Consider the following 16,403-nt stretch of genomic DNA (forward strand, 5'->3'; position numbering starts at 1 on the left):
ACGTGTTGAAGTGAAAATAAAACAATCACGCATGAAAAAATACCCCATATAACCTCAACTGTACCGTCGACATCCGTGCTATAAAATAACACAAACATTTCCAAGCATGAATGGATAAATCCCATTTTGGAGCATACGACTGTGGCAAATCATTGGGGGGGGTAGCCGAGAGATCATACACGATTATTAACACCAACAACACACATGACATACATTAAAACTCGTTTACTATGTTAGTAACACTCACACACATGTAGCTGAGGTTTGCATTGAAAGTAATTGTGTTCTGTTTACTACGTAGCTCTGGTTTTAAATAGCTCCCCCCCCCGTGTTGACTTAGACAATAGTCGGCCCCTCATGAATATGTAAGTAGCGTGGAGCGGCCGGTGTCTGCTGCTGACGTCACGGATTGGGTCACTCCGCGCTGGGTGGGTTCAGAGCAGCCCAGTCGAGCTGCTTCAGGGCCGGAGGAGAGAGCCGTCATCTCCCAGGACAGCGCGCAACTTCGGGGGGACGTTTCGCTTCATTCCTCCCTCCGTAACTTGCAATGCCCGGCGATACTGCTGGGGCATCCTCCAGAGGCGAACTCTGACCGGTGTCTGCCGCCGGTCCCGACACTCCCGACTCGGAAAGTGTGTTTGTTTCCAGCAGCACGATGCGCGGCTGATCCGTGCGGGTCTCTCCATCCCCTCCACCCCGGCGGTCCTGCACACCGACTGCCAGAGGAGGCTACTTTCTTCGGCAACTCGCAGGGCTGACCACCAGCACCCCCTTGCATTTGCATCCGCACTCTGCAGAGGTTAACCAGCCCTGCCTTCTTTATTTCCCGGCGAGCCCATACGCCGTGCCCGGGACTTCAGCACCGCGACCCCTCTGTGTGCGATGGAGCTCGTTTAACTCCCCCTGAAACGGGCTCAGAAAGCATCGCCCTGCCTGCTGCCGGGAGCACCCAGCCCAGGGACAGAGCTCCGGCTGTCTGTAGTATTGCCCCCTGCTTTGAAGAAGTGCCGCTGCCTGGTTTTTCTGGACCGGTCCAACACCCATTTTTCTCTCCTGTGGCACCGGTTCCCTCCGCTCGCCCGTCCCCGCGTCGCGATGGACACATCCTCCTCCTGCACGCTGGACTCCGAGGTGAGCTGCTCTGTGACGTTTACACGATTGATACAATGTGCTGACAGCGGCCACTAAATAGCCATTTGCATGTTTGTGCTCCAGCCTTTGGGGGTTTGGGAGGGGGAGGGCAGTTTATCCCCCCACAACAGTCCAGATAACGTTACACAAACGCCCTGTTTCAGGGTGGCTTTTATACCCCACTACCCCGTCTTCCATCAGACGAGCACATTTGAACTCTGCTGTAACAGCTGACGGAGCAATATCCCTTGATCGTTTAATAAGTGATCGGTTTCTCATTACACGTCGCGCCATCTTGTTTGTCTACTGTCAAAAAGTACTTTAATTGTGTGATCGGGGGCATTTTCCGCCGCGGCACTGGGGTTTCTGGTCTCCACACCCTAGTGCCACCGATGTCCACTTGGATCAGGGCTGAGGAACACCTTGTTGTGTTTCTTATGGGGTTGCGATTTCTCTTTTTTTGATCGGGGGGGTGTCCGGGGAGTATGGAAAATCGCCATCTTGTTTCAGTCATACTATTTATTGGTTTTGATAGACAGTCTCTCATTGTTTTATGACCCACGACACTTCATAAAAGTTACTTAGAAGTGAGTGGGGGGTGTTGAAGGACGTGTCCAGGCCGGTCCTGCGGTGTCGCAAACCTGTCCTTTTACACTGACCACCGTGATCCGCCCGGCGGATGAATGTGCCAGACAAAATGTCATCGCAAACCCGCACCCAAAAAAGTTCGTTTTGGAGAGTTTTAATCTGCAATTTTCAAGCCGATGGGTACGTTAAATATTTGAAATGCCCTAAACGGCTTCCGACGCCATGCACACTCGATTTTGTCATGTAGCCCCTTTGTTTTCAAATGAGACACTAGTGTGTGTGTGTGTGTATGTGTCTGTATGTGTGTGTGTGTGTGTATGTGTCTGTGTGTGTGGAGGGTGGGGGTGGGGTCGACGTTGCATTATGATTATGGTACGATATGCTTTTACTAGCATAGCTGACACGGTTCAAACTTGGAAGACAAAACATTTTATTTGTGTTTTGCGAGGCAGCGACCGCCGTAGTCAGTGGGGATCTTGTGTGCACACGGTATACCGCCTGGTATCGGGAGCACCGCGCATTCATATGTTGCATTGGGTTCATTAGGTTCATTACAGTGGACTGGACTCATGGCACCAGCTCGTACTGCAGCCGAATCAAACCAGTTCATCTCGGACCCGGCCCGGTGCACTGAGGACTGTGCCGATCTGCTTGTGTGCGCTGCTCTGAGACTTGAACCGACGGCTGTCGTATGTGTATGTGTGTGTGTGTGTGTGTGAGAGAGATGGGAGGGGTAATCGCGCTGTGCATGTGTGTGGACACTTACATACAAGAAGATCGTGGTTTAAACGTCTTCTTGTGCAGTTGATTTCACCTAACCGGTGTGAAAGGGATCCTCTGGTCGCCGGTTGTCAGACTGTCCGCCGGCTGAGCGTCGGTGCCGGGAAAGGACGTGAACACGGCGGCGCTGAACTCTTCGTGCAAGTTGCGGCTGCATGTTTTCTGACGTGCAGCTGTGGGTGTGTGCACAGGCAACACGGCGATCAGAAACGCCGACTTGCTTTTATAACGCAGGGTTTCGTGAGACATTTACTGGGAAGGTAAAAACCTTTTCGTTTGGCTCGACGGGCTCAATCGGTTAACCGTGGTCTGGTTGTTAGATGTCCGCAGTTCTGCTCGGCTGCACCAATCAGATCGCGAGATTCTGCAGGTCTGCGCAGAGCTGCGCATTGTGACGCGGCGGCTCCCCGGCTCGCTGGCTGTTACAGTCGCAGTTTCTCGCTGGGGACAGTGAGCCGCGCTGGGCTGGGAGGACCCGGGAGGACCCGGGAGGACCTGGCGCTTCAACAGCCCGTCTTCCCACGCAGATCTAGTTTTCAGAGGCGTTTGTGACCTTGCATTGCATTGCATTGCCCTCGCCCGCTGGGTACTGCCCCCGGGTATCTGCCCCCGGTATCCGTGCACTGTGTGGAGTGCTGCGCTCGGCGGTACCGGCTCTGTGAATCTCTGGGTTTTGGATCCGCAGCCCAGCTCCGTCCGATCTGCCTGGTTTAATTGCTGTTTAAAGGCGTCTGATCTGGTGCTTTCCGACGAGGACCTCCCTCGCCCCGGGACTAATGCTGTGTTTAATGGCTGCACATGTAACATTGACTCACTGTTGTAAAGTGTGCGGCGCAACTCCACTCCTGCCCCTCTTATGCAATGGCAGCTGATCGGGGTCACTGTTGTCTTCTAGTTATTCTTGACGTTTTCTTTTGACGTGATCACTGACTTATATTGGTTTCCGGTGTAGTTTTTTTTTCATTTTATATAATATCTGCAGACCTTTATGTATATTTACGGCACTAAACCTAATCAACAGAGAGGGCTTCGTAGCCATAATATTTAAATTAATGTATACTACGTTTGGTAGTAGGAATCTGACTGGCCAAAAGTGACCTGCTTTCCCAACCCCTAGTGACCAAATCTATCACTGCTGATCAGGACTCCGGTGCGATTTTATTTAAGGGAGATAGAGAAGCGTGTTTTGAGGGAGAGGGAATTCAATTAATTAATTATCATTGTAAACGGTGTGGCTGTGAGGCTACTCTAACACAGAAACGCCAGAACAATTACAGAATATATTCTCAGAGCATTTTGTTACTTAGATCATTACAGGACAGGAGTCTGATGGTTTTCAATGCAAAAATGCATAATGTTAATGCTCATTATTCACCTCCGTGGATTTAACCGTTATTTCATGTTTCTACTTGTTGAATCGCAAGAAGAGCGCATTGCATGAAAGATTTTAAGTAAATACTCAAACCACGTCTAACAGTAGCCGATAAGAGATTGCGAATTCACATTCACCGGCTCAGGAAAATGAAATTCTAGCGGATTAAAGGGTCGATATTTCATTATGATGCAGGCTATTGCGATTTTCATTGCCTTAATAAGTAGTTGGCTATGCAAAACTGTCTGCCATGAATTATTTTTTTTTTCCCTGTTTGTTTGTGACTAACAAATAGAAAGGCACAGAACTGTGATTCACTGCATTGTGCCTGTTGAGGATAATAGAATAATATCAGTAATGCTGGTTACTGCTTTTTATGTGTATTGTGTACGTTACATGCTATTTTTGTTTTCAGTGCACTATAAGATGATTTTTATTTTGTTCCTATGTCAGGACTACAGTCCCAGTTACAAGAGGCGCCGGACGGTGGAGGATTTTAACAAGTTCTGCACCTTTGTGTTGGCCTACGCAGGTTATATTCCATACCCTAAGGAGGTAAGTACCGGCTGACCGGTGGAGCAGCTAAATTATAACCATCTTCCAATTTCTTTCTTTCTTTTTCTTTCTTTCTATCATACCATGACGCACCACAAAAAAACTAAACAAAAAAATAAATAACCTACAGCCTTCTAAATGCATTTTTTGGATCCTCCGCACTTTCTTTCTGGTAATCCAACGTCTGTAACCCACCCCCCCTTCACGGTAGTCCAGTGTAGGCATTCTCCGCCATGCTGTCCACTGTCACATTCCCTCCATCGCTTTTTTTATTGAGGTGAATCAGTGATGACACGACTGATTAAATTATTTAAGGAGGGCAATTAAGCTGGTCGGCAGAGTGATCTTCTGGGTCAAGAGTCGCCTCCCCTTGTGATTAAAGTGCGGGAGTCAGCGTTTTCCAGGCGATCTGGAAGCTTTGTCTTTAAGTGAGCTGTGGCTGTTCGAGGAGCTCTCTGTCCTGGAAGTGTGGAGGTCTTAAACCGCACAAACCCGTGTGTCCAGGCTCGGGTCTGCAGCCGCAGGTCTCGCGACCGGTGTGTGTGTCATGGTCCTATTCTGTGCTACTGTTCTTCTACTCTGTTTATCCCACAGATCAGTTACAGTGCGGCAGCTGCAGTGCCGGGCTTCCCCACACACTGCCCCGCCAATCCTCCTCATCCTCCTCTTCCTCTCCATCTCCTCCTCCTCTCTGTCCTGGAGGGACCCCCCCTCTCCCAGGGTAAGAGGGCCGTTGCAGTCTCCATGCTCCTGTCTCTCTGCCATGCTCTGCAGTGTAGCGCTCTCGGGACACATGTGGAACGAACAGGGACTGAGCTGAGACCCTCCCCCAGCCCCTAACCCCCCCAACTTGTTTAGCTCTGATCTCTGGTGACAAGAGGATGAGAGGAGACCCCAACTGTACTCTGGCCATCCCCCCACCCCTTTAAAGACTGCCCCCTGCGATGGCATGACCTGTTCACCTGCCAAGCTGTCCAGTCTGAGTTTCTTTGTTTTGTTTTTTTGTGTGTGTGTGTAGCATCAAAGATCATCTCCCCCTCTTCCTTGTTCTCGATTTGCTTGCTGTGGATCTTCTGGTTGATGCCTGAGTTCTCGGGTGCTGTTCCAGTGAAGCACTGTAGTCTCTCTCCTATCCTGACTTCATTTTGATGGATCTCAAGACCATTTTAAATTAAAAGTCCATCAGTGGAAAATCAGAACTCAAAGCACCGAGGACTGAATTCAGAGATGATGCCAAAGCAAGGGGAAGGAGAAGTGGATCTTGGGCTGAATTGTCTGATGGTGATGTGCGTTTATACGAGATTACGATGTTGTAGTGAAAGCTTTGCAATGATTTAGTATCTCTGGGAGTCTCGATACATCGCCTGGTCCACAAGTGGAAGGAAAACTTGGCATGGACGTTCAGGATTTCAGTAGCAGGTTAGAAGATCCTGCACGTGGGCTGAGGAACACTGGAGGAGATGGAGGAGCAAACTGGTGGCTTCGGTGTTCTCACGTCCACTGCAGACTGAGGCTGATCAGAAGAGGGTCAGTAGATCAGGACATTGTAGTGCTGTCATGATCACCGTACTCCAGGGGCCTGGTGGCACCAGGTCTCCCTAGCACTCCAGTGTGGTCTCGGGTTTTGGTCGATGGGAGACGTTTCAAACTGCTGGTGGTCTTGTGGAGGTACTAATCTTATGTACGTATCTGACTTGACTTTTTTTTTCTTTGTGTCTTCAGGAGACTCCACTGAGGACGAGCTCCAGCCCCCCCAACAGCACGGGCAGCACGGTGGACAGCGATGGCTGGGAGCCGCCACGCTTCGGCAGCGACCTGCACCCTGGCGGCAGCCTCTCCGTGACCCCCAAGAACCGGAGGAGCTTCGGGAGCTTCAAGCGGGCCGAGAAGGCGTCCGACCCTCTGGCGCCCCTGATGAAGCGCTCCAAGTCGGCGGGCTTCCTGCTGGATGGGAAGAAGACGGACAAGGTGAAGAAGAAGAAGAAAAAGCTGAAGATGAGGGAGTCGGGGGAGCGGCCGGCAGCTCCCGCGGTGACGGTGAAGGCCGAACCGGAGCTGCCTGCAACGGACCGACCGATCAAACAGGAGCCGGCGGATGACTTCAGCATCTCCTCGGAGGCGGTGGACGGCACGGAGACGGGGAGAGACCCCGAGCCTGCCTCTCCCGGGATCTACTCCCCCGCCGACGGTGCCGCCGGCCGGCCCGACTGGGAGGTCCGCTTCAAAGAGGAGCCGCAGCCCGACAGCCCCAGCTCGGACTCCTCCGCCTACGAGGGGCTTGAGGACGCAGAAGGGGAGCAGGATGACACGGAGGCGCCAAGACGGGAGGCAGTTCCCGGGAAGAGGACGGTGATCCGACAGGGGAAGCAGGTGGTTTTCCGGGACGAGGACGGCTCTGGGAACGACGAGGACATCATGGTCGACTCTGGTACGTGTCAGATTTGTGTTTTATAGTGTTTGCTTGTGTAGGAAATGGGTATATACACTCACCTAAAGGATTATTAGGAACACCTGTTCAATTTCTCATTAATGCAATTATCTAACCAACCAATCACATGGCAGTTGCTTCAATGCATTTAGGGGTGTGGTCCTGGTCAAGACAATCTCCTGAACTCCAAACTGAATGTCTGAATGGGAAAGAAAGGTGATTTAAGCAATTTTGAGCGTGGCATGGTTGTTGGTGCCAGACGGGCCGGTCTGAGTATTTCACAATCTGCTCAGTTACTGGGATTTTCATGCACAACCATTTCTAGGGTTGACAAAGAATGGTGTGAAAAGGGAAAAACATCCAGTATGCGGCAGTCCTGTGGGCGAAAATGCCTTGTTGATGCTAGAGGTCAGAGGAGAATGGGCCGACTGATTCAAGCTGATAGAAGAGCAACTTTGACTGAAATAACCACTCGTTACAACCGAGGTATGCAGCAAAGCATCTGTGAAGCCACAACACGTACAACCTTGAGGCGGATGGGCTACAACAGCAGAAGACCCCACCGGGTACCACTCATCTCCACTACAAATAGGAAAAAGAGGCTACAATTTGCACAAGCTCACCAAAATTGGACAGTTGAAGACTGGAAAAATGTTGCCTGGTCTGATGAGTCTCGATTTCTGTTGAGACATTCAGATGGTAGAGTCAGAATTTGGCGTAAACAGAATGAGAACATGGATCCATCATGCCTTGTTACCACTGTGCAGGCTGGTGGTGGTGGTGTAATGGTGTGGGGGATGTTTTCTTGGCACACTTTAGGCCCCTTAGTGCCAATTGGGCATCGTTTAAATGCCACGGCCTACCTGAGCATTGTTTCTGACCATGTCCATCCCTTTATGACCACCATGTACCCATCCTCTGATGGCTACTTTCAGCAGGATAATGCACCATGTCACAAAGGTCGAATCATTTCAAATTGGTTTCTTGAACATGACAATGAGTTCACTGTACTAAACTGGCCCCCACAGTCACCAGATCTCAACCCAATAGAGCATCTTTGGGATGTGGTGGAACGGGAGCTTCGTGCCCTGGATGTGCATCCCACAAATCTCCATCAACTGCAAGATGCTATCCTATCAATATGGGCCAACATTTCTAAAGAATGCTTTCAGCACCTTGTTGAATCAATGCCACGTAGAATGAAGGCAGTTCTGAAGGCGAAAGGGGGTCAAACACAGTATTAGTATGGTGTTCCTAATAATACTTTAGGTGAGTGTATATTGCACACCTGTCCCTCAATGGGGACGCTTGGCACTGACCCGCTCTCCTCTCTCCCCCGCAGACGACGACTCCTGGGACCTGGTGACGTGTTTCTGCATGAAGCCCTTCGCCGGGAGACCCATGATCGAGTGCAACGAGTGCAACACCTGGATCCACCTGTCCTGCGCCAAGATCCGCAAGTCCAACGTCCCCGAGGTCTACGTCTGCCAGAGGTGCAGGGACTCCAAATTCGACATCCGCCGCTCCAACCGGTCGCGCATGGGCTCCCGGAAACTCTTCCTGGACTAGTCGGGCAAGGGATGCGGACCCGCGGGGCGGACTGGGACCGTTCTCGCCGCGAGGGGCTGGGGTGGGGGGGCGGCCGGAGTGTTTTCTGTAAAGAGGGAGGGAGGGAGGGGATCAGCCTGGTCTTCAAGTACACCCCGACATTGAACTTTGTGTATATAGTTTTCCCCCTTTTTCTTTTTTACTCCCTGTCCCGCCCTCCTGCCAAATAAGGGTTGCCCTCCCGTGTGTGCAAGGCAATCGCTGTACAGACTACTGAGGGAAAGACCGACAGTGATTTAATTATTCTGATGAGCCTGTCTGTAGATGAATGTCTTTACTGTACACTGGAAAATGACACCATTTCAAATACTTGTATATCTATATATCATGCGAAATGAATACTTGACAGGGGGGAGGTACTTGAAGACTGGATTGGCGATGGTGTTAAAGAAGCACCTTTGATAAGAAACGAAGGGAAGCTCAAAGAGAAAAGTACAGGGGTCCCACGAACAAGTATAGGGGTTCTCGGTACCGTCTGACCAGAAATAAACTGGGGTCCTCTAGTGGGTCTGACCGATCAGCGTCCATCTCCCATTGACCTTCCTTGAGTCACAGTATCGCCATTTCCTCTGCTGTGCTTCAGAAGTGAGTTATTTATTTAAGGATAGATGAACAATTGATGATTTTAGTTTTGTTTTTGGGGGGTGGGGGGTTATATCAACAGTAAAAACAGCTCAAATGGTTGCTGTCTCTGTATACAGACTTTAAGGTGTTATTTTTTTAATGACAAAAGCAAGTAGCGGGTTTGTGTGGCCGAGGCGAGTTGTCTCTTGTGTCGAGGGGGTAATGCTGTTGTGCCTTAATGTCACTGGAGCTGTAGAGGGGATTGGGGGTTGAGTTTTTTTGGGGGGAAGGGAACAGGCCCAGCACTTGTGGTCACCTGTTGCACAAAACTATTCACAGTGACCTTTCTCACCCTGAAAACGCTGGTGCTGGCGATACCCCACGCCGGATCACCACCCCTGTTCTCGGGACTCAAATTTCGGATCTGTTTTAAGCACATCTACCCCGAGGAGTGCCTGACTTGTTTGACGGATAGGAACAGGAATTTAAAATGCACTGTGTTATCGGATGTCCAGCAGTGATTCAGTGTCCTTTCTTTTGTCCTTGCATATTAAAGCCCTCCCCGCCCCCCACACACAGACGCACATGAATGCTTATTTAATCGTTAAATGCTAAACAAAAAGCATAAGTATCCCAAAGACAATCGCTTACACTTGGAAGTGTGTGTTAAGGAATTCCCTACAGGGCGGTTTCTGTGACTTCTTAAAATGTCACTTCACGGACAACCTAGGTTTTGACTCTTCACTTATTTTTGAGTGGGACTCTTCTCAGCTTTTGCTGAAGCAGAGAAGGCAAGAATATAAACTCTTTTTAGGGTTTAATTTCATCCTGTTTGGGGAAGCGCAGGCCGGGGACAGGACAGACTAAAACCTGTCAGCTTTATGCCCCCTGAAGCATGTCTGTCAGCGTCTCAATAGGCCAGCGATTGAGCGAGTCCCCCTACTGCCTTCCTTAAGCCCGTGGACTGAGCTGCAGGTCTTTTTAATGCCCTCTTCTGTGTTCAGGAGAGGTGGGATACCCTAACGCGTGATACGGGCTGAAGTTTTGGTTCTGTTTTTTCTCTGGTGTTCACTGTGCAGCTCGGAGGCGCTGCTCGGCGGTGCTCGTGTGCAGAACCATCTTGTTCTGCCAGGCAGTGGACGGTACCGTGCGTTTGGTCTCCTTTGAGCCGTTTAAGGGCACGTTTTTCATTTTCATTTGCTTTCTCTGTGCTGCAGCCTGTATTTCCTGTGAGGTTTTGTACACGGGAGGCAGCGCTTACAACACCGGAAACCGCACAGGCAAAGAGGACGAGCTGGTGACAATATAAACCTGGGAGATTAAATGCGAGGTTCTGACTGGCAGGGGAAGAAAGTCTGGTTGATTAAATATCAATGTACATTTAGGTTTGTCTGGTCAAAAGGCAGTTATAAGAGACTAAGTCGTGTTTTAGATTCCATAAATCGGAAAGGCTTTTTTTTTTATTTTTTATTATTACATTTTCTACCCAATATTGGTTCTAGTTACTGAGCCTTTTTTAGTTCAAAACATTGTTTGAAATTGAAAACGTTTATTACTGGACGGTTGCAAGAGTTCAGAGACGAGATGCGTTTGATTTGCCGTTTGAGATACATTGAAATGTATACATTTTGAAGATCCTGATCTATGTATTTTTTTTCCCCCGTTTGGTCCTGCCACATTTCCTCAGTATATCTGTAACCAAGACGTAATTCCTGGTGGATTTTTTTCTATGAAGATGTTTTTTTTGTAAGTTATTGAGGATTTAAAACTGGATGTAATTTAGGCAGCATTGCAGTTGGAATTGAATTGCAGAGGCAGGCGGTTTTGTTCAGTGGTTTTGTAAATATGTGTATTCTACTGTACAAAGAAGGATTTACCAAAGGAAAACAAGTTTGTTCCCTTGTTCTTTTTTTTCTTTTTTCTTTTTTTTAAACAAACACAACAAACGAGAACAATGTTATTAGTTTGGTACACAGACTTATTTGATGCGGTCTTTGCTGGCCGGGAGAAATTGGCGCTGTGTTGGGGGAACTGAAGTGGGACGGAAGAGAGAGCTGTTTCTGTGAAACTGTAAATTGTAAAATACTTTGTAAATAAAATCTAACTATTGATTATTTTAATCTGCAACAAGGGTCTGGTGTTAATTAGCATTGCACACATTTTCCAGTTCAGTTTTGAAAGTGCCATTTTTGTTAAGGGAATTCATGGTTTTGAAAGCCTGAAAGGTGTTTACCGATATCTGAAGTGTGCCACCAGTTACCACAGATTGAAAGTCTATCCATCGCAGCAGCCTTTATCGATCCACTGCTGGATGAAGGCTCTCCAATGGCGTCTTTTCCAGGTCACGCCAGCAAAGCTTCTGCCTTCATCTTGCCTTTTATGTGGTCGTCTTCTATGTCTATTTTTCATCTCTAGGGATCTATTCTAGAACTTATTTTTGTCCATCTTCGGTCTGTTCTTCTTGCAATGTATCCGGCCCATTGTCCTGTTAACATGTTCACTCTTCGGTCTCCTGTCTTTATTCCAATCATACATGTTCAATGCTTTAGCAAATATACACAAGTGTGATGTACATTAGCTTCAAATTAATATATATATTTTTTCTACTGTAACTTTTAATGTAGTGTATACCATCCATACCATTGTTGCCTCTATTTGTACACTACACACACGTATCATAGTTGTATTATTATTTGCATTTTGCAGGTAATGTGAGTCACCACATAATACTCCTAAATGATTGCATCACATATATCAGAAAGACTAAGATTTTGATAAATGGTTTTAAGACCCCTATTGTGTCTGACCTTGTGGCACACCTTTGGCTCATGCTGGACCACTAAGTATTAACAACCTTGATAAAAATATGACTGTTCATGAAATCCCCTTCCTGTCAGACAGTCATGGTCCTTTTTTTTTTAAATATATTTATTTTACACAAAGCACAGTCTTCCAGAAATGAAGCTGAGCACTGCGTGAGTGCATCACAATGCAATCATGGTCTTTGGAAACGCAAAGTGGCTCCTCATGCCTGTAACAACGACAGCTCTGAAGAACAGTTTAATATGAAATTGCCAACAAAATCATTTCTTTATTTTGTCAGAACAGTTATTTTAAAAAGAAGATGCATGGATTGAAGGAGTGGATCCGGGCCTCTGAACGAACTGGCTTCCCCAATTGGTGATGACGTCACAGGATTTAATTGTGCAATGTCTCATCACTACTGCAGTGACTCGTAATTGTTTAAATATAATAATCATTATGATGTAAATGCCACCTTTGCCCTTAAAACAAAAAAACTGTCAATGACTCTGAAAATAGTGTCATGTCTTCCCAAATCAACAGCCGCTTGCTGGTATTGGGAAAGGGAAACCATATGCAAAACACAATTAGTACATATAATTATGTATACACACTGGCCCCCAGGGTAGCTGTTTATGTAGTTTATTTACATCCATCAGTATCTCCCCGGGGTGTGAGGAGGGGGGCAGTGTAGCTAATGCACAATTTCACAAAGACACGAATGGTCAAACTTCATGCAACCTGAGTCTCAAACTGCTACGGAAAGACCCGAAAGCTTCCGGGAAAGACCGAAGCAAGCCGGCCATCTTTCTTTTTCCTTGTTTTTTTTTTAAGGTGGCAGGATCTCAAGTGCGTGTCGGACAGAGCATGCGCACACCGCGCTGCTGGATCAGACACGGAGCAGACCCGCAGTCGGACTTTAATTGCCCGCAGCCGAGGCACCGGGTCGCCTGGCGGACAGAGACGGCAGCCCGTCTGCGCAGCTCGGCCGAGCACAGGGCCGATACACCGGGACCCGCACACGTCGCCCGGCTGGAGCTCAACACACCGCAGACCGTCTCTTCCGGGGTTGCACAGGGCCGCGTCACCGGCCGCCGGGCTCGGGGGTCTTGCTTGTGCCCCCTGCCGCTGCGCTTGAGGGGCGCCGGCCGAGTGCGTCGCTGCTGGAATGGTGTCCGCCATTTTTATTGGGGGCAAAGAGACAAGTACGCACAGAGGAGATGCCCAAGAGTTGCTCTGCCTATAACTGTACGAACAGGTACAGCAGCAAGAACCCGGATCTCACCTTTCACAGGTAAACGTGACTAATATTATTGCTATCATGGTTATCAGTAGTTTTATTAGAGTGCAGTATCGTTCTTCACATTGAGACAAAACACAAAGCATAAAACATAGCACACCCCTATCTCACAGATATGTCTACTGGGGGCAGCTTTGTAATATTGATACCACCATCATTCTCATTATTCTCATCTCCAGCTCTTCATTAACCAGCACCCCCCGTCCCCCTCTCTGTGCGTCTCTGGCAGGTTCCCCCTCAGCAAGCCCACCGTGCTGAAGGAATGGCTGCACAACATCGCCCGTGACGACTTCCAGCCCAACCGGCACATGGTCCTCTGCTCCCAGCACTTCACCCCCGACTGCTTCAACAGCTACGGCAACCGCAAGAACCTGCTGTGGAACGCCGTGCCCACCGTCTTCTCCTTCCCCCCGCTCAGCTCCAAGGCGAGGCTCGCGTGCGGCCCCTTCCTCGTGATCCCACGCTCTGTGGCCCCCCGTTCTGGAGAGTGTCACTGCTTCACTGTCAGACATGTGACAAACGCTCCAATTAGGTCCCCAGGTCTGACGCACCGGGAGTGTAGTCTGCATGAAAACACAGCGGCGACAGAGTGGAGCGCCCCACCATCTCAATACCGCTGCCTGTAAGAGGCGCAGAACAAATACAGTGCAGGAATAAGGACCCCAGTGAGAGAGTCATGGACCCCCTACCCTGCTGGTTTGTGTTCCAACCATACTCTCAATTACTTAATTGAACCCTTAATTGAACTACTAATGTCCTAAATCAGAGCCTTTTAATGATTTTAAACAGTAGAGGGTTTAAGTTAAGTATAGACTTGTATAAATAACTTATTAAGGAACCAAGTCTTTTATTACACAATATAAAAAGTCAAATCTAAGCTGATTGTTACTTCAGTTAAGGGTTCAATTAAGTAAGAGCTCGGTTGGAACAAAAACCAGCAGGGTAGGGGGACCTCCAGGGCCAGGGCTGAGAACCACTGCATTACAGTACCAGTGCTGTGTTTGGAGCAGGGTATGAGGTATGACACAGGCGTGCTGCAGTGTGATGTGTGGTGTGCTCTCGAGGGGAACGTCTGCTTCTCTGTTCGTTCATCCCTTCATTAAAGCATTTCACACCCAAAACAGCGGCAAATCCCAGACGTCTGGAGCGTCTTTATCCCCTGCGTTTTTTTATATATATTTTTAACTCTGTATCTATTCGGTCACGAGGACATCCCCCCTGCCGTCGTGCTCTGGGTTTGTGTGTCGTCTGAATCTCAGATCTCTCGCTTCTCATCTTGCAAACCATTTTTTGGTCTGTCTTCGGTTCTGTCCCTTCTCTGCAACGTGCTGCCAGCTGTGAGACTCCAGCCCCCGGGTCCGTAGGATCACGCCGTCTCTGTTGTTTCCCCCCAGAGGAAGAAATCTCGCAAGAGGCTGCGGGCCGAGTCTCCGGCGGTGGTGCCGCGGTGGGAGGAGCTCTGGCTGGAGGAGGTGGGGCCGCAGCAGGAAGAGGTGGGGCCAGAATGCCGGGAACAGCGGGAGGGGCCTGTCGCTATGGCAGCTGCAGAATGCAGAGATGACCAAAGCTCTGACTCCGCCCCCCAGGTAAATTACCTAATTGAACTCTAATTGAAGTAACAACCTGCTTAGATTTGACTTTTTAAATTGTGTAATAAAATAGTTGGTTCTTTAATACAATTTCTATACTTAAATTAAAACTCCTACTGTTTAAATAATGAAAAGGCTCCGATTCAGGACATTATTAGTTAAATTAAGGTTCAATTAAGTCTTGTGTCCCCCCCATCCCGGTGACCTCCCTGGGGTGCTTTCCGATCATCTGTCTGTGGTTTCTGCCCCAGGAGCTCTGGCCCTGCGACCACAGCTACTCCCTGGCAGAGCCCGGCGCGGTCAAGGCCCGTCTCTTCAGCACCCTGGAGGCCAACGAGCGGCTGCGCAAGAGGTTGAAGGTCAAGTGCGAGGTCATCCGCAAGATGAGCCAGAAGCTGCAGGCCGCGCACCGGGAGCTGGGCACCCTGCGGGCCGAGCTGAGCCAAGCCAGGGCCGGACCGGGGCAGGCGCCGCCCACGCGCACTCCAGAGACGGCAGGGGAGCGGCCCGTGGACCTGAGCCGGGCCGAGGAGGACCATGGACCGGAGGGGGCCCCGAAGAGCCCCAAACAGGAGCTGTGCAGCCAGGACTGAGAGCCCGCTGTGCTTTCGTTTTTCTTTTTTAATCCATCTGCAGTTGTATTTATTTATTGGTTGTTGTTTTTCACGGCCGCCGCGTGCTCCGTGTTGGGGGCGCAGGACTCTGTCCAGACCGCACTGCACCCGCGGCTCGGGCAACGAGAGTCCCGTTCTCTCTACGTGGCTCAGTCCTAGTGCAGCTCTTTCTGACGCCGAGCTACAGCACAGGTCTGCAGAAACCACCCGCCGAGCAGAGACAGCAGCAGCTCCCACTGTGTCGCTACAGCACGGTGCGTAGGTCCGCTTAAAGGCCCCCGAGAAGCTCAGTTCTAGAGATCCCAACACCCCAGATCCTCAGACTGGGCCGGGCGAGCCGCTGAGGGTGAATGATGGCTTATGACCGATTCTGTGCATCAGTCGCCCTCCTCTCTTGGGCCCGTTGTGAAAAGCTTTAATTCCAGTCCGCCGCCCCTGCCAGACTCCCGGGGATCTGTCCAAGATGCACGTCGTTGACACCTGGACCAAGAAACCGTTATTTCCATCGTGTCTCAGTCAATCAAAGACCGATCTTGTTTTCAGCAATAAACAAAGCACTGGTGTTGATACGGTAAAGGTGTCATGACTGTGGCAGAGCACTCCATTCACAGTTAGCTTGGTACTTTTAATTTGACTAACTGGGCGAGTCGCACATCCCGGGGGAAACACACAGCTTAAAGGTCGAGCAGAACGCCTTATTTATTCGGAAATGAAAAGGGTGTGGGAAGATATTACACATTAAAAAAATAGCTACTAAAAATGTTTTGCCTGTTTCTTTCCTTGCAACAGTTGCCTTGGCTATAGGAGTCAAGCAACACAAACACATGCAAAACACTTTCCAGAAACTGCAATAAACCGGGAGATCTAAAGCACCGACTCTGTCTGTCCTGATGTTTTTAAAATACTGACAGAAGCCAGTGAAGAAGAAAGTCCCCGAGCAGCACGTTTTTATTGCATTAAAAGTAGTTCCTCTATTGTTTTGTTTCTGGTACTTGAACAGCATGCACAGGCACACGTGAAATGTGTCCAGAATGAAGTGAATTGTATATATTGAGCTCATTTATTTATTTAG

General features: G+C 49.2%; 2 protein-coding genes across 2 annotated transcripts; both read left to right on the forward strand.

Annotated features, from left to right (window-relative positions):
- Positions 1 to 408: 408 nt before the first annotated feature.
- Positions 409 to 8,499, forward strand: phf13 (PHD finger protein 13). Its single transcript, XM_066690590.1, has 4 exons — positions 409 to 1,131; positions 4,325 to 4,426; positions 6,149 to 6,854; positions 8,197 to 8,499. Exons 1-4 carry the CDS (start codon positions 1,096 to 1,098, stop codon positions 8,421 to 8,423), a joined length of 1,071 nt encoding a protein of 356 aa, XP_066546687.1. The 5' UTR covers positions 409 to 1,095; the 3' UTR covers positions 8,424 to 8,499.
- A 4,156-nt stretch (positions 8,500 to 12,655) lies between these two features.
- On the forward strand, positions 12,656 to 16,305 carry thap3 (THAP domain containing, apoptosis associated protein 3). The gene is made up of 4 exons (XM_066691501.1): positions 12,656 to 13,122; positions 13,358 to 13,553; positions 14,523 to 14,714; positions 14,969 to 16,305. The coding sequence occupies exons 1-4, from the start codon at positions 13,049 to 13,051 to the stop codon at positions 15,308 to 15,310; spliced, it is 804 nt and encodes a 267-aa protein (XP_066547598.1). The 5' UTR covers positions 12,656 to 13,048; the 3' UTR covers positions 15,311 to 16,305.
- The last annotated feature ends 98 nt before the right edge of the window (positions 16,306 to 16,403 follow it).

This window comes from Amia ocellicauda, chromosome 18 (genome assembly GCF_036373705.1).
Source record: "Amia ocellicauda isolate fAmiCal2 chromosome 18, fAmiCal2.hap1, whole genome shotgun sequence".
Lineage (NCBI taxonomy): Eukaryota > Metazoa > Chordata > Actinopteri > Amiiformes > Amiidae > Amia > Amia ocellicauda.

Bases quoted from the DNA above. Each gene is read 5' to 3' on its own strand.
- phf13 (XM_066690590.1), top strand. From the start codon at position 1,096: ATGGACACATCCTCCTCCTGCACGCTGGACTCCGAG. The intron at 1,132-4,324 runs GTGAGCTGCTCT...TTCCTATGTCAG, and splicing joins CCTGCACGCTGGACTCCGAG to GACTACAGTCCCAGTTACAA. The intron at 4,427-6,148 runs GTAAGTACCGGC...TTGTGTCTTCAG, and splicing joins ATATTCCATACCCTAAGGAG to GAGACTCCACTGAGGACGAG.
- thap3 (XM_066691501.1), top strand. From the start codon at position 13,049: ATGCCCAAGAGTTGCTCTGCCTATAACTGTACGAACAGGTACAGCAGC. The intron at 13,554-14,522 runs GCGAGGCTCGCG...GTTTCCCCCCAG, and splicing joins TCCCCCCGCTCAGCTCCAAG to AGGAAGAAATCTCGCAAGAG. The intron at 14,715-14,968 runs GTAAATTACCTA...TTTCTGCCCCAG, and splicing joins GCTCTGACTCCGCCCCCCAG to GAGCTCTGGCCCTGCGACCA.